We start from the raw sequence: 22,528 nt of genomic DNA, 5'->3' as shown, positions 1-22,528 counted from the left end.
TATAACTATATATAGTTATACACATATATATAATGTGTATATACACATATATGTGTATATATGTGTATATATAACTTGTATATATATAACTATATAGTTATATATACACATATATACATATATAGTTATATATATACGTTATATATACTATATAGTTATATATACTATACATATATAGTTATATATACATATATAACTATATAGTTATATATACATATATAGTTATATATGTATATATAACTATATAGTTATATATAGGTATATAGGACAGGTATATACCTACACTTACATGTACGTATATATGTCTACACAAACCCAGGCAAGGCTACTTTGAGTGAAGGCTGTACCTGACTCATGCACCTTATGTCAAAATCCCATGTATATAGATTCAAGAATTGAGTACTTGCTTGTCACTTCAGTACTCTGGTTAGCTTAGAGAGGCTGTGTATATTGTATGAGTGTTATCCATATTTACCTGCTGCGATGTTGTCTATTCTAGAAAAATACACTGAACACCAACACTATATTGGTCATTATTTATGCATTGGTGATTCCGAAGTTTGTACTGTTTTAGGATGATTCTTACTGACATGGTACTATGTGCATTTGAAGTACAGCTAAATCTATGGCAACCCCCAGTCTACTCTGGGGTTCACCTTATTGCTGAATCCCTGAAAGCTGGTGGGCTCATTTTTCTGTACAGAACACAAACAAATACCTTCTCTGCAGTGAGAGGCTTTTGATGCTATTGTTGCCTATTTGTTTTGTTCTCCGTAAATGGGGTTATTGATGATCATGGGAATTGACCCTGTTCTTCTACCTGTAAATGAGTGCAGTCTGTTATCCCCTAGTGGCATTTAATCTTGTAGGTAGCGTTTCTGAGTAGCTCAAGACTAGGGGCACAATCTGGTCCTTGGCAAGAGGTACTGACTGGAGAATTTCCCCTCCAGTGCAGAGCTGGCCTGTTAATTATTGTTATGTTGATTAGCAATAACAAATACACATCTGCCCACTATTTCTTAGAAACTGCCATGGGCCATTCCAGTTACTGCAAAGTCAATAAGCATCTATTGAATAAGAATTGCCAGGCAGTGTCCCCACAGGGCTATGGAAGTAGGGCTGGAGTCAGCCTTCCATGGAGAGGTTGTGTTCACGAGAGCCCAAGCTCTTCATCCCACTCTGGGGCTTCATTCCACAGACTCAGCCAAGACTACTTTGAGGTGAGACCGGACCTGACTCCTACACCTGACATCAAAATCCCAAAGCTTATGAGAGACAGGTAGGCTCAGAGCCAGGTAAAGCTGAAGCTTCTAGAGTGGCAGAGGTTCCGTCTAGAACACCTGCTCATGTCCTGCGAGATTCGGAAGCCAGGAGGGGTCGAGCGCTGTGGGAATCCTCTCAGAACTCGCCGCATGGTGTGCTTTGTGTCTCCCAAAACAAATACAGAGCAGCATGTTATTTTAAGATAAAATCAACTCAAGGCCATGAAGTTATGACTGTGTCTGATAAAGCTGGGCCACGTGAGACACAAGGCCCATCTGTGCCTTCAGCCCCACAGTCACCGAAAGTTAAAATTACTGGGCATACTTAACACCACACGTTTTCGTTAAATATAATGTTGCCAGAAATAATAAATGCCCTGGGACATAAACTTAAAATAACATGAGTTTCTCAGTCGAAGTAATCTTTAATTTAAACTAAAAATAGCCTAGACAGTAGTTGATGTCAGCCTCAAGTATCAAGGCTCCTCCCGGTCCAATGCTGGTTAATCGAACTGTAAAGTGATGAGCCGCTTGGCATGTAAACATTTTAAAGGAGATCAAGCGTGATCTGTATTAGAGACAAGCTCCAGAAACCCAAGAATCCCACTCGGCTGATTTTGCTGACTGGAACATTCCTTGGGGAAGTCCTCTCGGCCGGCAGAGTGAAACGCTCACTGGACGTGGTGTGCTTCGGTCGGCCACATCCCTGTGAGGAATATGGAGTTGCCAACAGCACAGCCATCTTTTCCGAGCGCTTTTGTAACCATCCTGTGTGTCTCCTGAATCACCAGGTTCTCTGGCCAGGAGAAGAGGCCCTGTGGGAAGAAGGAGCCCCTTTCATTTGATAACCAAGTTGTCCACTGAGAAAACTCATGAAATTTTCTTCCATAAATGATGAGACCATCCTCCCAGGGCTTGAGTCTCCTCCCATTGTGGTTTTCCAAGCAACATCCATGTTTGAAAAACCCTTCTGGTAGCTGCCCAGGAGATCCCAGCCAGGGAGAATGGGAGCAGCTTGTCCAAGTGCACAGTTAGAATAATTAATTCATGTGTTGATCCTCCATCGACTTGTGCCCCAGGTTTGAAAAGTTCTCATTGCCTGAGGTGGGAGATGCCTCTGATCCTGGCCAAGGTAGGGAAAGAGGTTTTAGAGAATGCCTACAGGGAGAGTTGTTTTCTTAAGGGACTTGAATATTTCTCACAGTAAGATAATGCTGTATCCATTTGGTGAATGTGCAAATTTTGTAACGTTTGACACTGCAACTAATGAGACCCTCTTTACTTGGGGGCCGTTCCAGGAGAAACGGGTTTTCTGAGTGGGGTATTTGAGGGGCAGTGACCCAGGCAAGTGCAACCTCTGTGTAAGTTCCCAGATGATTTTCCCCGGAACCCAGCTCATGGTTCCAGACCCTGTGGCTTCCTGAAACTATGCATGTTCTTAAAGAGGCAAAACGTTCCTTTCTCTTAGGCTTACATTCCTGAATGTTTCACATCATTGATACAATGAAGGCCTTGCATTTTGCCTCGTTGCTTCCAAATGCAAGATCATGTTCCAAGTAGAGACTCTAGTCTGTGACTCAGACTAGGACTCCAGGGTCTGTGAGTTGTGACCCTTATGAAGAGACATTGTTAATGCTGATTAGGACCATGCCTGCCAAGGCTGGAGATAGCAATTTGACCTGGTCCACATGCAATGGTTACACCATGAGGTGGCAGCTGGAGCCACTTTTTTCATGAGACATTTTATTTCTATAACCTCTGTACATTTGGCAGAGTTCATTGAAATCCATCAAAACTTTCAGAAGACCTCCTCATTTAAAAAAACTCTCACCAGTTTTATTTAAAGAAAGAAAATCAAACCCTAAGTCAAATTTAAGATAGTTGACTTTTGATGTCCTTTGCTAAGCATAATTGAAAAACCAGTCAGTTCCTTCAACAGTTAACATGAAATAGAGAAAGAAAAAGCTACCAGGTAGAAGAAAATAAAAAGCTGATTTCACCTAACATAAAGTCCTTAAGGTTCACCCATGTTGTTGCATATTGCAGAATTTCCTTTTTTAAGACTGAATAATATTTCATTGTATGTATAGACTACATTTTATTGATCCATCTATCAGTGGCTGTTTAGGTTGGGTTCATATCTTGGCTATTGTGAATAATGCTGTAACTGAACGTGGGAGTGATGTCTCTTGGAGATTCTGGTTTCAATTCTTTTGCATAAATATTTTGAAATAGAATTGTTGGATCATGCAGTAGTTTTATTTTTAATTTTTTGAGGAACCTCCGTACTGTTTTTTTCATAGCATCTATACCATTTTGCATTCTTACCAACGCCATGCAGGTGTTTTAATTTCTCTGCATTCTCACAGATATTTGTCATGTTTTGTGTTTTCGTAGTAAACATGATGAGAGGTGTAAGGTGGTATCTCATCAGGGTTTTGATTTGTGTTTCTCTGATGATTAGTGACGTTGGGCATCTTTTTTCATGTGCCTGCTGGCCATTTGTATGTCTTCTTTAGAGAAACGTCTTCTCAAGTCTTTAGCCCATTTTTAACTGGGTTGTTAGTTTTTTTGCTGTTGAGTTGTAGGAGCTTCATATATATTTTAAAACTTAATCCGTTACTTTATGCTAAATGAAATAAGCTAGTTGCAGAAGGAAAAATACTGCAGGATTCCACTTACGTAAGGCATCTAAAATAGTCAAATTCATAGAATCAAAGAGTGGGCTTGTATTGCCAGGGGCTGGAGGGAGGAGGAAGGGGGAGCTGCTCATCAGTAAGCATCGAGTTTCAGTGGAGCTCAGGAGAGCTGCTGAACAGCATTGCAATTGTAGTCAACAATACTGTATTGTAAGCTTAAAAACTTGAGAGGGCAGCTCTCATGTGAAGTGCTTTTACCACTATAAAATACAGTTAAAGAAAATGAGCCTTAAAAAAAAGAATTCATACTGAGAGTGAAAGTAAAAAGAATTTTTTTGGTGCCACGGATGAATATATTTTTAAAATCTTTTTTATTTGTAACAGGATTTTTTAAAGCTGAATGGAGATTGCTTTCTCATGCACCTGTATATAAGTAAACATTTTCTGTTGCTCACCCAAAAGTAAAGTAAAAAGCTGAGTAATTGCATTGAAAAAATAGAACTCACTTTATTCAGCAAAGTGACCATTAAGCAGTGGCTCATGCCTGTAATCCCAGCACTTTGGGAGGCCAAGGCGGGCAGATCACGAGGTCAAGAGATTGAGACCATCCTGGCCAACATGGTGAAACCCTGTCTCTACTAAAAATACAAAAATTAGCCAGGCGTGCTGGTGCGTGGCTATAGTCCCAGCTATTCGGGAGGCTGAGGCAGGAGAATAGCCTGAACGCGGGAGACAGAGGTTGCAGTGATCCAAGATTCTGCCACTGCACTCCAGCCTGGGTGACTGAGCAAGACTCCATCTCAGAAAAAAATATATATATATAGCTAAACTGTTCTCACTGCCCATATTTGTCTGATAATTTCTTCAGTCTTCCTTTAACCCTAATTGGATGGATACCTGACACTGAGGCATGAGGACGAGACTGAATCTAACGAGAGGTGGCTTTTGCCATTCTGCCAAGCAGTCTGCCACCACGCCAGATCAACACACTTGTCCCGGATATGAGTTGTCCCATATTTTTTGGCACTTTCTTTGGTATTAAACAGATAATTCATTCAATAAATATTTTTACCAAATGCTCGCTTTGCACCAGTTTCTGCTGCCCTGAGAAAATAGGGTGAGTTGGAAGAGCCTGTGGGCCTCCAGTCAGGAAGGTCTGAGGTTGATAGCAGTCCAGACCACGCGAAAATATGGCCATCTGTACCTAGGTGACGATGCAGACACTCCCTTTTCAGAAATGACTGTAGTTGGTCACTTGACCAATTAAGCAAAAAATTGATTCAAGTGGAGAAATATCAAGATGTTATATGTAAGTGCCTTAGACATTTTGTTTTAACTTAAGCTATAAAAACATTAGTTTTTTTCAACAATTTTGTAATGGAGGGGGAAAGCCTCTTCTTTGAGGACGGGTGTCTGCCAGTAGGACTTCCATGTCACCTTCTGATATGGTTTGGCTGTGTCCCCACCCAAATCTCATTTTGAATTGTAATCCCGTTTGTCGAGGGAGGGACCCGCTGGGAGGTGATTGGATCACGAGGGTGGTTTCCTCTGTCCTGTTCTTGTGATAGTGAGAGAGTTCTCGCGAGATCTGATGGGTTTGTAAGCATCTGGCATTTTCCTTGCTTGTGCTTCTCTCCCCGCCACCATTTGAAGTAGGTCTTTGCTTCCCCTTCACCTTCTGCCATGATTGTAAGTTTCCTGAGGTCTCCCTGGCAGAACTGTGAGTCAGTTAAACTTCTTTCCTTTAAAAATTGCCCAGTTTCAAGTGTGAAACAGTTTATAGCAGTGTGAAAATGGACTAATACACCTTCCTCACACAAAGCATGCCTATAATGAGAGTTTGAATCCAGTTTCTTTTATATATGCATGTGTGTGTGTGTGTGTGTCTGTGTGTTTGTATACACATAAAAAGGATTGTAAAAGACTTGTGAAGCAGCCTTGGAGCAGATTTTTATGATTTATTCCTCATCTTTCACAGTTGTCTTGCCCACACCCAGTTGGACAGCAGTCTATCTTAGCTACTGGCTAAATCTGTTTTCATGAGAACAACAGCTTGGTGTTTGTCCCCATATTTCGTTGGTTAACCCAACATGTAGCCACATGTATGAATTGAAAGAACAAGTGTCACTGACATCAGTAGGTTTAAGAATAAATACAATGGAAGATTGGTAAGGATGCCCCCTCTCCACTGATGGGGGAAGTCACATGTGGGTGATCAGAGAGGGCCCCGCTAGCCCAAAGTTCCAGAACACATGAGCGCCAGGCAGCGGATCCTCCAGAGGACATGGTTGACTTTAGCTGATCCAACTGCACGTGGGAGTTGGCCAAGGGAGCATCTCTGTAGGCAAAAGGGTGTGGGGGTGGCCTGCAGGCATGCAGAGAAGACAGGATGGGTTTCTGTTGGGGAGACACCACCATTAGGCAACAAGCAGGGGAGTTGACGGAAGATGGTCAGATATCTATGAGCAAACTAGGAAAACATGGCTCTAGAGCAGAATTTAGAAACCTCTTTTATCATTATCTCTGTCAGTGTTCATCTCTTCTCCCAAGCTGGCAGTGATTTGAGGTCTTTTCCTTGTGGTCCGTTACCTGGCACTTGGAAAGTGTCTAATATTTTTGAATGAATGAAAGTACATGTTCTTTTTTGTTGTTGTTTTTGTTCCACTGAGATTGTTGAAAGATGGTCATCCTTATACACATTGGGGCATAATAACTCTGGGTCAGCAAACTGTGGGCCACTGGATCTTGTGTGCTGCATGTCTTGGCTTACCCCAGTAAGGGCACGTGTATAAGCTAAGATCACTGTTCAGCTCACAGTGTGATGAGCCCTCCAGGCCTAGACAGGCATCCTGGTATCTCTCAGATATAGCTGAATAGGGAAGGTGACAGGTATGATCTTGTTAGATGTGAAAGATAGAAAAGCCGTACTCTGTAATGAGTTTGAAGGCTTAGATTCAGATCATTCTATAAGTCAATGTCTAGGATGGTACCCAGTGATTCCTGTTAGCACAGTGATTATCTCTAAGGAACAGAAACACCAAAACCATGAACATTGGAATATTTAATGTAAGAAAACAAGTCTAGCCATCAGAAGCTTAAAATTTAAGAATTATCATGTCACAGTTAATTATCAGAGTTAATATACTTTGTTGATTTTTTGTTACTTAGTGAATGCTATTAGTGTCTGTCATTTGCTCAGTTTATCTTCATTCACTAAATAAGGAAATCCTCACCCTCTATTTCTGTGAAAACACATGACTGTGGGTCTGCTGTGTGAGAACCACTTTCACGTTACGTCAGTTTTTGTTTTTAAGACTTGATTTACCTTAGCATGGTCCACTAGCACCGGGAACTGGAAATGAGAAGCCTGTAGCATAAGCATCCCTCTCTCCTCCTTCTTGGACAGCTTGGGCATGAACCACGACGATGACCACTCATCTTGCGCTGGCAGGTCCCACATCATGTCAGGAGAGTGGGTGAAAGGCCGGAACCCAAGTGACCTCTCTTGGTCCTCCTGCAGCCGAGATGACCTTGAAAACTTCCTCAAGTAAGTCCTGGAATTATTCTATAGGATGAGTGCAATCGAAAGTACTTCAAAAAGACGAAAGTATTGGAGTCTCAGCAAGTGTGAAGTGGAGAAATGACTCTCTTTTGGGATTTGCATCTAGCCTCAAGAGGCGGTCAGCACAGTGTCCTATAATGGCAAGGACATCTCCCACTTGCACATCTGCTCCAGCGATGGGTACACAGTGGGTGATCATTACGTAATTGCTGATCGATTCAAATGTCAACATAGTCACCCTGTCTTGAAAAGAAACCCATTTCATTCCTCTGCAGTGTTGTGACTGTGTGGTCACCTTGGGGCGCCCCTGGGCCGCTGCAGAATGGAGCATTTCCTGGTATGGAGATGAAGGCTGCTTCCTTAGAGAGGGAGTGAATTTGCTGGGGGATGAGGGGTGGGTTTGCTCACCTTCCTCACCTCTGGGGAGGGGAGGTCTGTGTTTATCTCACTGCTACTTTCTTCCCAGAAGGTATCTGCAGCCTTCCATTCTCAGATTTCTGTGGAAGAATCGGCCATCTGATTTCAGACCTTTGTCACAGTCTGTAGCTGTGGACGGTGCGGGTCCCTTAGTGTCAAGACCTCAGGGTTGGGTTTACAGAGTGGCTGTGGGGACCCTGGTCACTGAACTACTTAAGCCGTATTAATTCATGCACCCTGGGAGACGGCAGTGAGTCGGCGAGTCTCACCTGCAGGTGGAGCTTCTCAGTCCGGTAGCACATTCAAGTACCCGATGAATTCAGGATGTAGTGGCAAAGGTGCCATCCTGGGTCTTTTTTCATGACGTTCCTTGTTCATGGGGAAATTGTTCAGTGGTAAACCAGCTTTAAAATGCACTCATTACTTTTAATGTAGTCTACTTCCCACTGAGTATTTGATACCACAGATCTTAGGAGATGCTGTAAGCCCCTTGATGTTATTTCACTTTACCCAGAAGGGTCACGGCCACAAGATGGGTTGGGTTTGTTTGTTTGTTTCTTGAGATGGAGTCTCACTCTGTCTCCCAGGCTGGAGTGCAGTGGTGCGATCTTGGCTCACTGCAACCTCTGTCTCCCAGGTTCAAGCAATTCTCGTGCCTCAGCCTCCCCAGTAGCTGGGATTACCGGCACATGCCACCACACCCAGATAATTTTTGTATTTTTAGTAGAGATGGGGTTTCGCCATGTTGGCCAGGCTGGCCTCGAACCCCTGATCCGAAGTGATCTGCCTGCCTCGGCCTCCCAAAGTGCTGGGATTACAGGTGTGAGCTACCGCGCCCGGCCAAGATCAGGTGTTTTTATTTGCTCATGTACATAGCACTGGTGACAAGTAGTGTGTGTGAGCCCAGAAGAAGTAAACCAGGATCAGTCTGTGTCTTGTGTTCATGCAACTCTTTCCTTAAGAATCTTGGCAAGTGACTGGGTTTTCTGCCTTAAACCATCTGCCTTTAGAAATTGAGAAATAAAAGCATTGTAGTAAGTAACCTCCTTTCGAGCCAGAGCCTCGCAATCCCCAGTTCACTTATTCATTTATTTATTTATGAGTCAGAGTCTCACTCTCTCACCCAGGCTGGAGTGCAGTGGCGCTATCTTGGCTCACTGCAACCTCAGCCTCCTGAGTTCAAGTAATTCTCCTGCTTCAGCCTTCCAGGTAGCTGGGACTACAGGTGGGACTACAACCATGCCTGGCTAATTTGTGTGTTTTTAGTAGAGACAGGAGTTTCCCCATGTTGGCCAGACTGGTCTTGAACTCCTGACCTCAAGTGATGCACCCACCTCAGCCTCCCAAAGTGCTGGGATTACTGGTGTGAGCCCCCGAACCCGGCGCCCAGTTCACTCTTTTAGAGACGCATCTCTCATTGTAAATGAATGCTCCCACCCCAGTTGAAATCCTGAAGTCCTCGGCGGGTGTTGCCAGTGGCTTTCAGGGATAGCGTGGTCAAGTGAGACACCGAGGTCCCACAAGCACTCTAAAAGAACCTGAAGAGTTGGAAATAAGCACTTTAATTTTATTTAAAGTAAAACAAGTCTAACTTGTTCTTTATTCATGATAGCTTTTGCTCAAAGCCATAGTCTAAGAAAATACGATAATCTATTCCAAAATCATTTTCATCAAAGAAAGCTTTCAAACTCCCCAGTAAAAGTCCATCAGCCTTGTGGATGTCATTCCTACGCCTCTCCCGAGTCTCCAGGTTCTTACTGCCTTCAGAGCGAAGATTCACATTTGGCCATGTAGAAAAGGAGGAATGCACAGCAAAAAAGCACAGTCTGTGTGTCCAGTGCTTGCGTCGTTTTTCCATAAGGAATGTAGAGGTGCCTTCTTCTCAGTGACTGAAAACGCAAAAAAAAACAAAAACAAAAACAAAAAAACAAAAAAATCTAGGCAGTACATTTGCAAGTCAACTTGCCTCTCGGCTGTTTCAGGTCAAAAGTCAGCACCTGCTTGCTAGTCACGGACCCCAGAAGCCAGCACACAGTACGCCTCCCGCACAAGCTGCCGGGCATGCACTACAGTGCCAACGAGCAGTGCCAGATCCTGTTTGGCATGAATGCCACCTTCTGCAGAAACATGGAGGTAAGCAGCCGTGGGAGGGCTGGCTCGGGACGGAGCGTGGGTCCGGCCCTCCCACAGCAGGTGTGGCTTCTGCGGGAGGACATGGGCAGTCACACTCAGCACATGCACATACACAAGCACACGTATACATGTATGTGCACACACACGTTCACATACTGAGACATGCATAAACACACCCTCACAGGCATTTGCACATGTGCACCCCATATAGCCATACACACATACACACCTACACATGCAATTGCACGCACACATCTACACACAGTCCCCCACACGGGCACTTTTGCAGGGGAATGCTTCAGGGTTACTACTGACTCCGGTAGCCTAACATTTTAATGTGGAAACCTTAGGACACTAGAGACGCAGGACACTGTCGCCTGACTTCAAACACTGCATGGATCAACAAGAGGGTTAAAACTATTAAACATTTGAGCGTATCAAATTGGGAAAATTTAACAAGTAATAAATTGATTATATGATCATAACCCCATTAAACAGTTACCACTTGTTGAGCAATGCCTATGTGTTTGGTACTAACGCTTCCAACATGTGTGATCCCAATTAGTCTTCACCATAGCTCCCGAGATCCTGTCCCTGGTTTACAGATGACATCACCAAGTCAAAGTAAACAAACATTGAAAATGACTTTGTTAGTAGGTAGTAGAGCGAGGATTTGAACTCAAGTCTCATTCACCCCTGATTGCACACTTTTTCACCATGATGCAAACAGCAAGGTCTGTGACTTGGCTGGTTTTATGGGTGGAGGGTGCCAAGAGGGGCATGTGGGTACCCAGGGCAGGGCAGTCTCCATGCCTGTGGCCATCTGTGTAGCAGACAGGGAAGGCCCTGGCCACAGGGGAAGGCCAGGAGCCTGTGGTCCACCTGGCCCTGGCAGTGACGGGGCTAGGGGAGCAGAACCTGCACCATCCTGTGGAGAAGGAGGACAGAAGTAGGGGAACCAGCCAGGGGTATGTGGAACTCAGCAGCCAGGCAGCAGGTGGTCAGCCTGAGGGAGGGCTATTCCAGCACCGGCACTCAGAAGCACACCTGGTCCCAAGGAGGATGTGTGGATGGCTGGGCAGGTTCCTGGAGCAAGCACTCGGGAGCAGCACCAAAGCACACAGGCACATGCAGGCTGCCTCCAGAATGCGGTCCCAGTGCCCATTAGCCCGGACTCCTGGAGACAGATGCTGCCTCTTGAGTGCTTCCTGTCTGAGTATAAGTTAGTTTAGGAAATTGGGACACAACCTGCAGTTGGAGCATTGCCTGCCACCTTTGGGGTTGCAGAAAAGGGCAGCTCCTTAAAACCAGGCTGTTGTCTCCTACTGGCTGTTTCCCCAAAGGACGTTTATCCACACTGTAGTGCTGCTTCTGCCCTGCCATTCCCCTGGGGAGCACACCGGCGAGGGTCCCCTCCAGAGACCAGTGGGAAGCTGTCACCCATGTCAGCCTCCCACTGGATGCCTGTACCTCCTGCCCCCAGCAGCAGGGTTGAAGGACACCTCCATGGGGAGATGTGATGAGCCCTAGGATGTGATTGTCCCCAGCATCCTACAGCGGTGCCCAAACTCACCATCAGCCACTGTGTGGCTTGAGTGTTAAGGCTCATGCACACGCACAGTGCCTGCCAAGAGGCGTCCTGTCTGCCTTCTCAGTCCCTGCAGTGCACGGATGGCACCGAGATGCCAGTAAAGAGCAGGTTTCAGGGAGTCCCTTGATGATGTGGAGACAGCATGAGATTGTGTGGATGGGATAACCAGGGAAGACGTCAGGCAGAGAAAAGGGCCCCAGACACGGGGGCTGGGGAAGTGGATAGTGCCTAGCTGAGCCAAGGGACAGAGTGGTCACTCTGCCCACTGTGGAGTCCTCCGCAGGGCCAGTGAGATGTGGCGGGCCAGGCTGAGCTGTTCCTACAGGGCAGGATTAAGTGGGATGGAGGCTGGGAAGAGACTGCCTGCTCCATGAGAGCTGGAGCTATTTTCCCTTCTAGGAGCCAAGCACTTGCATCCCGGTTGGATGAGGAGGGACAGAGGGAGGGAGGCACTTGTACTGGGGACTCACAGTCTCCCAGGCTGGACTTTGTCCTTGCACTGTCACACATAACCCTGACTGCAACCCCAAAGGCAAGGGCTTTTAACCCCATTTTAACAGATGAGAATATAGAAGCTAAGAGAGATTAGGAAACAAGCCAGGCTCACCCAGCTGGAAAGGGGTGGGCTGGAAGGCGAGCCCAGGGGTATCTGTTACTGAGGGAGGAAAGGAAAGCTACTGTCATTCAAAGACAGACCCCAAAGAGAGGAGGCAGGGGATGTGGTATTTTATTTTCCTTCAGAATCATATTTTCATTAGAGGAATTCAGTTAGAGGGCAACAAGCAATGATTCGCTCAGCTCTGTGACTCCTTTCTCCCTAGAAGCTCAAAATCCAAATGCATATCAAGTGAGATCTTCCCACGTGCCTTTTACATTGAAGCTGAACATTTATTCCTGGGCTCCCAGGGAATTGCAAAATATGTTTTCCTGTTTGCTTTTGCCTCGAGAGTTTCACCAGCAATCAAATAAATGTGTTTTTTCCTCTCCAATAACTAGCAGAAAGGATTTCTTAGGGGAGTGATGGAATGACAGTCCCCTTCATGGCCACCAGCCTCAGCTGGTCAGTGGTGATTGTCCTGCTTGCAAGGCTAGTGACACTTTCTTTAGAGGAATCTGACTGTGGGGTAGCAGTGATTGTGCACACTGGAGAAAATGTCACTATTATTAGAAACAAATGCTTATTCCTCAGTGCCGAAAAGAAGAACTAGCACTCAAAGAATTTTCTCAGCAAAAGACAGAAGGTGTGACTCATGGATGGAGCAATGGCGAGAGCACACCTGAACAAGGGAGAGGAAGGGGTTCTTATTCCTGACGCAGGTAGCCCCTACTGCTGCGTTATTCCCCTTTTGGCTAGGATTGGACCACACAGTCTAAGCTAATTCTGATTGGCTATTTTAAAGAGAGAAAGGGTATAAGCCAGAGTGGTGTGGTGAGCAGTTTGGCAGGAAAAACGGTTAGGAACAGGGATCTAAAGGTGACTTAGGTCACAGCAGGTGACCAGGGGAACAGATGTGAACTACTGATTAAAACTGGTGGAAAGGGTTGTTTATGGAAACTATGAGGAAGTTAAACTTTAAAATGGAGGACAAAGAACTGAACATACTGACATACTGATTATTTGAACTCTATCCAACACACTCACACTCTTTTGGGGAAGAAAATGCAGCAGACCAGATGTTTCCCAGTGAACCATTTGAGAACCAAGGATTTGGGGCATGCTGCCCTAGGCCTGGGACATGTATCAGTCAAATCCAGGTGAAGACAGTGCCACACTTCAGGGCTCCAGGCCCTGCTGTATCAACAGTCTGCGCCTTCCCTGCTTTTGTAGGACTGTGTTGTGGTTGATGTTGGGTATGGCAGGAGAGCGTACATATGCTGTTATCAATCAATTTTTCCCTGCAATGCAGCCTTGCTGGTGCGGGCGTGTGCCCTCTCCTTTCTTCCTTCTGGGCCTCAACCTGCCCTATGCTCCCCTGCACTTACTCTATTCCAGCTGTACTGGTTTTCCTTTTCTTCTTGGACCCCACCAGGGACACAGTTGCTTCATGCTGGCTGTTTACTCCTCCCTGCCACTCTTCTCCCAGTTATCCACATGACTCATTCCCTCACCTTTTTTAAGTTCTGTTTTTTTTTTTTTAATATAAGCTTCTCAATGAGGCCTACCCTGACTACCCTCTTTAAGATGACAATCTGGTACCCTCCCCTGCCCACCTGTGCAGCATCCACATCTCCTAATTCACAAGAAACATGAAGAAATCTAGAAAAATACTCATTATAATCAAATTGTTTGAAAGTAGTGAAAAAGAGAAAATCTTCAAGGAGCCAGAGGAAAAACAGATAAGTTATATACAGATAAAGGTAAAACTGACAGTACACCTCTCATTAGAAGCAGTGTAAGTGAAAGGACAACAGAGAAACATTGTAAAGTACTAAAAAAAAAAAAAAAAAAGACTGTCAGCCTACAATTCTATACCCAGCAAAAATATCTTTCAAAATTAAATGTGAAATGCAGTTTTTCTGAAAACTGAAAAAAATATATCACCAAGAGCCCCACATTATAAGAAATATTAAAGGAAATCTTCTGCAGAAAATGATACTAGGTGGAAATATGGATCTACACAAAGAAATGAAGAGCCCTGGAAGTAGTAATTTCGTGGGCAAATATATGATAGATTTAGATACACTCAAAGTCTTCAAAAGATCATTGATCATTTAAACAACTGTGTTTTATGAAAAACAGTAAGAATATAATTGTGGTAGATCTTTATGTCCTATCCTCAGCACCTGTGAATGTTACTTTGTATGGTGAAAGGACTTTGCCGGTGTGGCTGAGTATCTTGAGATGGGGAGATTTTCTTGGGTTATCTGGGTGGCCCAGTGTACTCAAGAGTCGTTACTAAGAAGGAGGCAGGAGATCAGGGTGAGTAATAAGAGATGTAGCAATAGAACCATGAAGTCAGAGTGATGCAAGGAAGGGGCTAGGAGCCAAGGAATGCAACAGCCATGAGAAGCTGGAAAAGACAAGGAAACCTCACAGCCTCGCATAAGGAACCAGCCCTATTGACACCTTGGCTTTAGCTCAGTGAGACTGATTTTGGACTTCTGACATCCAGAACTGTAGGAGAATTGTGTTGTTTTAAGCCACTAAGTTTGTAGTAGCAGCAATAGGAAACAACTAATACATTAGTTTAGGGTTTTTCACATACATAAAAGTAAAAGATATGACATTCGTACAAAGGCCAGAAAGGGAGAAATGGAAGCACAGTCATACACCTCATCATGAGGTTTCAGTCAGTATCAGCTGCATACGTGGTGGTGGTCCTGTGAGATTATGATGGAACTGCCCCATAGAGGTGTACCATTTTTAACCTTTTATACCATATTTTTATACCTTTTCGATGTTTAGATACACAAAATACCATTGTGTTACACACAAAATACCATTGTGTTACAGTTGCCTACAGCAGGCAGTGGTGTAGTAGTAGTAGTACAGTACCATGCTATACAGGTTTGTAGCCTAGGAGCAATAGGCTACACCACAGAGCCTAGGTGTGTAGTAGGTTATGCCGTCTAGGTTTGTGCACTCTATGATGTTTGCACAATGAAAGGTCTGCCTGATGCATTTCTCAGAACGTATTCCCATTGTTGAGTGATGCATAACTATCAGGGAATTTGCCCCGATAGTCACGTAGGTTCTTTTCTATTTTCCTTAAGCATCAGCCGGTTTGAGAAATAAGGGGACAGAGTACAAAAGAGAGAAATTTTTAAAGCTGGGCATTGGGGGAGACATCACATGTCAGTAGGTTCCATGATGCCCCCCAAGCCACAAAACCAGCAAGTTTTTATTAGGGATTTTCAAAAGGGGAGGGAGTGTGTGAATAGGTGTGGGTCACAGACATCAAGTACTTTAGAAGGTAATAGAATATCACAAGGCAAGTGGAGGCAGGGCGAGATCACAGGACCACAGGACCGGGGTGAAATTAAAATTGCTAATGAAGTTTCGGACACCATTGTCATTCATAACATCTTATCAGGAGACAGAGTTTTGAGAGCAACCAGTCTGACCAAAATTTATTAGGTGGGAATTTCCTCTTCCTAATGAGCCTGGGAGTGCGCTATGGGAGACTGGGGTCTATTTCACCCCTGCAGTCTCGACCATAAGAGGTGACCACGCCCAGGGGGGCCGTCTGTAGACCTATACCCCAGGCACGTATTCTCTTTCCCAGGGATGTTCCTTGCTAAGAAAAATAATTCAGCGATATTTCTCCCATTTGCTTTTGAAAGAAGAGAAATATGGCTCTGTTCCGCCTGGCTCACCGGCAGTCAGAGTTTAAGGTTATCTCTCTTATTCCCTGAACAATTGCTGTTATCCTGTTCTTTTTTCAAGGTGCCCAGATTTCATATTTGTTCAAACACACATGCTCTACAATTTGTGCAGTTAACACAATTATCACAGGGTCCTGAGGCAACATACATCCTCCTCAGCTGACAGGATTAAGAGATTAAAGTAAAGACAGACATAGGAAATCACAAGGGTATTGATTGGGGAAGTGGTAAGTGTCCATGAAATCTTCACAATTTATGTTTAGAGACTGCAGTAAAGACAGGCATAAGAAATTATAAAAGTATTAATTTGGGGAACTAATAAATGTCCATGAAATCTTCACAATCCACGTTCTTCTGCCATGGCTTCAGCTGGTCCCTCTGTTTCGGGTCCCTGACTTCCTGCAACACATAACTGTATACTATTATACAGTTTTTATACTATATACAAGGTGGAATAATTTTTGTTTTTTTGGAGATGGAGTTTCACTCTTGTCACCCAGGCTGCAGTGCAGTAGCTCGATCTCAGCTCACTGCAACCTCCACCTCCCAGGTTCAAGTGATTCTCCTGTCTCAGCCTCCCGAGTAGCTGTGATTACAGGCATGTGCCACCACGCCCAGCTAATTTTTGTATTTTTAGTAGAGATGGGGTTCCACCGTGTTGGCTAGGCTAGTCACGAACTCCTGACCTCAAGTGATCCCCCTGCCTTGGCCTCCCAAAGTGCTGGGATTACAGGTGTGAGCCACTGTGCCCGGCCTGGAATAATCTTACATGAAGGCAGAATGTGATGCGTTAAAGATTAGAATGTCAACTAAGTAAAGCAACCAATAAATAACAACAGAGTTTTAGCTAATATGCCAAGAAAGAAAAGAAAATGTCTTCATATATTGCTTATTCCTATGATTAAGCACATTAGAAACAGATCATGCCAGGATGGATCATAAATGCATATTAACCATTTATACTCCATTCCATTAATAAACATATACAATTCTCATTACATTAGGGTTCTTGACATGTTCAGTTTAGATGTGTGTCTTCGTGAGGCAGGCCCCATGACCATCCTGTATCTCCAGAAAAACAGTACTAACGGTCCAGTTTTCTCATCAGCAGTCACACCAGTGGTGTCGTGACATCTTAAGGTGCCTGCACTTATTGCAGAGGGAACTTTGATGCAAAATTCTCAGCAGTATTCTTCAAACCAATGTTGGCCTTCTTTAATATGAAAAATACTACTACTTGCTAGATGCTGTAAAACGAAAGAAAAATGTTCATAGTCAGGAGTTTTAGGGGTGAAGGAATTAAAACTCTAAGAATTTGGAGGACTCTGTTCTCTTAACCCCATTCATATGTAGGAATTGAGAACACCATTCGTATTCCCAAGCCCTAGGCCCCCCCAAAGACCGTTGCTAAGAACTGGTAAGCCCCTCACTGGTGTTGCTGTGTGCAGAGCCTGAAGGCAGCTTAGAAAAGCACCTGAGCATTAATGGGGCAGCACTTTTGGGGGATGTGTGTGTATGTCTGTGTATCTTTTATCTTAAAATTTTCTAGAACTTTAAGTATATTATGAGACAAAAAATGATGAAATGTGACAGAGGCTGGACGCTGCCAAGGGAATAAAACTGTGAGCCACACCAGTGCTGAGGAGTTGAACATTTGCTTTTTATTTTTCTGAAATATAGAGAAGTAAGAAAAGAAACTGGGTAGATTATGTTTTGAGAAAAATACCATCATGACTAGTGATGGGCAGTTTTCATTTTGCTGCTGCCTCTTCTGAAGGAAAATAGCTTGCATGCCTCAGGATGAGCCCACACTGTTCCCTGGCAGGAGGGAGAGGCCTCCCTGGTCTCAGGGGTGGCGTTTCTCATCGACACGCGTGTGTTATTGTACCAAAGCAGGGCTGCTCACCTCGGGTCCTTGGATAGATTTCAAAGAATTGGTGAACCGGGATAGGAAAGAGATTATACTTTTCATTTTCTTCAGGTTCTCATGGAAGTTAGTATTCTCTTCCATACTGAACGTTGGCGGTAAACCACAGCAGTCTTAGCCATACCCGTGACTGCCACTGTGATTAGGAATCACAGATTTTTTTTTTTTTCGAGATGGAGTCTTGCTCTGTCACCCAGGCTGGAGAGCAGTGGCACAGTCTCGGCTCACTGCAATATCCGCCTCCCAGATTCGAGCGATTCTCCTGCGTCAGCCTCACAAGAAGCTGGGATTACAGGTGCCTTCCACCACGCCCGGCTAATTTTTGTATTTTTAGTAGAGACAGGGTTTTGCCATGTTGGCCAGGCTGGTCAGACTCCTGACCTCAGGTGATCCACCCGCCTCAGCCTCCCAAAGTGCTGGGACTACAGGCGTGAGCCACCACGCCCAGCCACGGAATCACAGATATTTTTATACCATGTAAATTGTGGCCGACATCTCAAAATACTGTTTAGACTCTTCACCAATTCAAAATGATGGTGGCTGGTAGACCCAGGGCCAGATCTTGTTATGTGTTGACAAACACATGTATTACTATATTACAAATTCAGAATGTTTTATATTTTGAAAACACTTCCAGTTTAATTGTTTTCTTGGTTATCTTATGTATTTTATAATTATGCATTCACCACATACCCTGAGAAGGCTCCATCAGGTGCCTCCGGAAGCACAGAATGGCCAGGTGCTGGGTGGAGTTTTAAATGCGGACCTTCTTTCTGACTGGTCCTCTCTGTGTGTTCTGCTGCCACTCACTGCCACTCACAATTCATAGCTCTTTTAAGACAATCCATTTAAAGATCATTTGCCTACTCAAAGGTAAATAACCTTGGAAGAGCATTTCTGCAATTGCTTTAGGAGCAGTCTAGGCTTCAAATATTAACCAGGTTGCTGGTTTCTCAAACATTTGCATACCGGAGAACTGAGAAAAATGAAAATACAGTCCATATTAATTCTTAGGACTCTGGAGGCCCCCACACTATCACCACTGAATGTCTGTCTGCAGAATGCTGGTATTGTAAGGCTCAAAGCTGTCTATGGAAATATGAACTAGAAAAAAAATTGGCATCAATAACTGGCATTTGTTGCAAAAGTTATTGGCAAATACAGCTGTCTCCTCTTTTAGCCAATGGTAATGTGATGTTTTTAATTCAATAAAGCATTTCAAGAAAGTCCAAACATAAAGTTATAAACATTGGATGGTAAATATTTATTAGAAAGGGGAAATAAACTTTGTGCAATTAGCCCAATCAGTCTTTTTTATGATTACAAGTTTCTCCTGTCTGTCAGCAAAGTCACTGCAAAAGAAAGTTGCTGTTTAACAACACTTTCAAGCTACTTAAGCTCAGATATTCTTCCAGGTGAAGCAGAGGGTGAGAAGGCCCAATGCAGGCGCTGTCAGCTGCAAGGTAGAGTGTGTATTGCTGCCAGAGATGGAGCAAGAAGGGGTGCAGTTAGGGTCCTGTCCTGACCGTGATCCCTGCCTCACAAAGTCCCACCGCTTTCTGACATGAGAGAGATGTTCATCTGCCCCATCACCACCACCCTGGTCCTGGAGGCTTTCAGTTGAAAGGTGCTGTTTGATGACCACCCACCCCTTTCCCTGCTGCGTCCCAGGAATGCATTCCACCATCATGGCTCCAAAGCCCGGGCATGGCTGCCACACAGTAGTGCTTGGAAGGGATGTACACTCTTCTTGTTAGTTGCCACGAGCATATATGTGCCTGTATGTCATAGCATTCACAAGGACCCGAGGTGTGCACGTTATGCCGCTGTTTAAGAATGTTATTGAGCACAAAGCTGTCAGCCAATCATTCCAGGAAGACAGGATCTAGACTGGCCATAGGCATTGGAAGGTCTTAGACAATTGTTTCTGCGTAATACTCCCTCCTTTCTCTTTTCTCGTTAATTGCCTTTTGGTACAGCGTGGAGATGTTTTCTAGATCACACAGTGCCTGAGAAGGGCTCTCTAGTCAGGCTGCCCAGGGCCCCATTCTGCCTCTGTTCTTGAACAGGTTGCCTAGTCTCACTATGTCTCAGTCTTCTCATCTGCAGAATGGGAATATAAACTCTACTTATCCATCATTGTGAAGACATGAGAGTTAGTAGTAACTGAATTAAAGCACTTAGCATGTGGCACACTCTCAATAAATGTTAGGTAGTGTCCATTCTCTGCCTCCTTGTCGCCTGGAGCCAGAGGGACAGGAGGAGACACTGTTTAGCTGAGATCACATGGGCCTGTCCCTTCCCATATCTTTCCCTGTGCTGTCCTCGCCATCCCTCCTGGTACTCTGGGAGCCTGGAACCCCCAGGGATTGCTTTCCCGTGTCTAGTACCTCTACCTGGGCAAAATCCCAGTCTCCAGGCTTTTCTCCTTTCTCACGTCCTGCAGATTTACATGGGCGTCTTATGGCTAGAGAGATGCTTGGGGTGACAAAATTCTACCTTGGGACAACAAAGTTTGTTCCTCTGATGCCAGTTACTTTTAAACCTGGTGGATTGCTAGAGTCCTCCAGAGACTGTTAGAGGTTTTTGTGTCTTACTCCAGATTTTCTGTCTTAAAAGTCTTCAGGAAGATGGGTTTCAGGTATCTGTCTTTCCGTACAGCTTCCCTGGAGATTCTTCCATTCACCTTAGTTAGGAAACTGCTCATCTAAATGAGGTCTGTCCCTTTAATGCTGGTGGACCTGGCCAGAATGGGTGCCTGGCGGGGTCCCGGAGCCTGGCCTTGCCCCTCTCAGGGCTGCACGGTAGTGCGTGGACTTGGATGCCAGGCTGAAAGCTGTCTTGCCTGTCTCAGTCTCCGCTTCCTGCCCAGCATCTGCAGCCTCTCAGAGCCGTTGGACTTTGGCAGCAGATGGTCCTAATTTTCCAGAAGTGTTTGAAAGTTTACAGTAGACTGCCTTTTCAGAGAGCTCTCCACACCATGCCAGTTGTGAGTTGTCTTTCTTGTCCCTGCTGCCAGCTGAAGTCCTGGGCCCCACCCTCACCCGGCAGCCCCCAACCCCAGCCAGGTGACGGTCTCTGTAGCCCTCAGGAACATGGAAGGAGTGGCCCGCCCAGGACTCAGGAAGCCTTCCAGGAGTGGGACTGGCATGCTGGCCCGGGGAAGACTTCACACTGCAGTAGTATGTGTGGAAAATTTGGATTACTCACTTTTTCATCCAGCTCTTAGCGTTTATTTTCTCTCTCTCTTGGCTTGTGTTATCAGCAGCACATTTTTGAGAGACTTTATATAAGCATCTCATTCAGTATCATTTTGAGTTAGAGCCGCCCTCCAAATCCTCAGCAGATGCCCAGAGAGGATGAGGCAAGAGAACAGCAACATGACCTTCACAGTCCTTGACAGGGACACCACCACTTGAAGAGAAGTGGCGAAGGCTTGTGTACGTGAGCAATGGTGCCATCTGAGCAGCTCAAACCTTCCCGCGTTTTCACAGTGCTCCAGGGATGCATGCTTCCTGCTGGCTCATCATGCAGCCCCTCGAGGAACTATGCAGCAAAACATGCTGGGGATGACTCTTGACAAACCGTAAGCGTAGCCAGTGAAGTGACAAATGCTAGAACCAGAGAGCTGTTTCATTTTCCTTGCCATGTGCATGGACTGTGACTTTCCACCGCAACTCAAGCACTGCCGCCGGGGGCGGGAGTGGGAGAGGAGGTCTTAGTACCCCCACCCCTGATTTGGCCTGGGCAGCTGCCTTTTTTTGGTTTCCATCCTGTTCTAGTGCATCACGTGTCGCTGAAGCCCAGGGGCGTGCTGCCCAGCAGTGTTTCCAGGGAGAACTCTGCAGGCGGAGGGAACGGCATGTCGCTGAGCACAGAGCGCCCCATCTCACTGCAGATGAGAGGATGGACACTCACACCGAGAATGCATGATTGCAGGGGAAGCGGGAAGAGGAAATTGGGGACTGATGGAGAGGTAGTGTAACCAGTGGGAAGGAGCCTGTGTTCTGGGTTAGAACAGGTCCACCCATTTCCTCATCTGTAAAATGGGAACAGGAAGTGTCTGTCTCACAAGGTTGATGTGGGTAGGAAAGAGACAACCCTGATAAAGCACTTCTGTGATGTCTGGACTTGGTGACTGCTTAGTTTGCCAGGCATTGGTTTACAGATGAAAGTATTCATCCCATTCATACATTCCACACATCTTTACTGGATATATATATGTGTGTGTGTGTGTGTGTGTGTGTGTGTGTGTGTGTGTGTGTGTGTGTGTGTCTTGGAGTTGGTCAGGACTAGTGTAGAGTTGTCCTGTCCTTTTTAAAAAATTGTGTTATTTTTTAACTTTTTGTTGTAAGACAATTGTAACTCTTAAAACTTACAAAAAATAGTATATGCCTTTCAGCCAACTTCCTGTTATGTTAACATCTTACACAGCCAGGCACAGTGGCTCATGCCTGTAATCCCAGCACTTTGGGGGGCCAAGGCAGGTGGATCACCAGAGGTTAGGGGTTCGAGACCAGCCTGGCCAACATGGTGAAACCCCATCTCTACCAAAAATTCAAAAATTAGCCAGGCATGGTGGCGCATGCCTGTAGTCCCAGCTACTTGGGAGGCTGAGGCAGGAGAATTGCTTGAACCCAGGAGGCGGAGGTTGCAGTGAGCTGAGATTGC

At 45.0% G+C, this 22,528-nt stretch overlaps 1 protein-coding gene across 1 annotated transcript in view; it reads left to right on the top strand.

The window, feature by feature from the left end:
• Positions 1 to 22,528, top strand: part of ADAMTS17 (ADAM metallopeptidase with thrombospondin type 1 motif 17) — a 370,860-nt gene that overhangs the window by 179,050 nt on the left and 169,282 nt on the right. The window contains exons 9-10 of the mRNA XM_055364140.2: positions 7,308 to 7,448; positions 9,863 to 10,013. Coding sequence (XP_055220115.2) covers positions 7,308 to 7,448; positions 9,863 to 10,013 — 292 coding nt within the window. The remainder of the gene's footprint in view (positions 1 to 7,307; positions 7,449 to 9,862; positions 10,014 to 22,528) is intronic.

This window comes from Gorilla gorilla, chromosome 16 (assembly GCF_029281585.2).
Source record: "Gorilla gorilla gorilla isolate KB3781 chromosome 16, NHGRI_mGorGor1-v2.1_pri, whole genome shotgun sequence".
Classification (NCBI taxonomy): domain Eukaryota; kingdom Metazoa; phylum Chordata; class Mammalia; order Primates; family Hominidae; genus Gorilla; species Gorilla gorilla.
The sequence above is the reverse complement of the archived record's forward strand: the minus strand, read 5'-3'. Positions and strand labels throughout refer to the sequence as shown.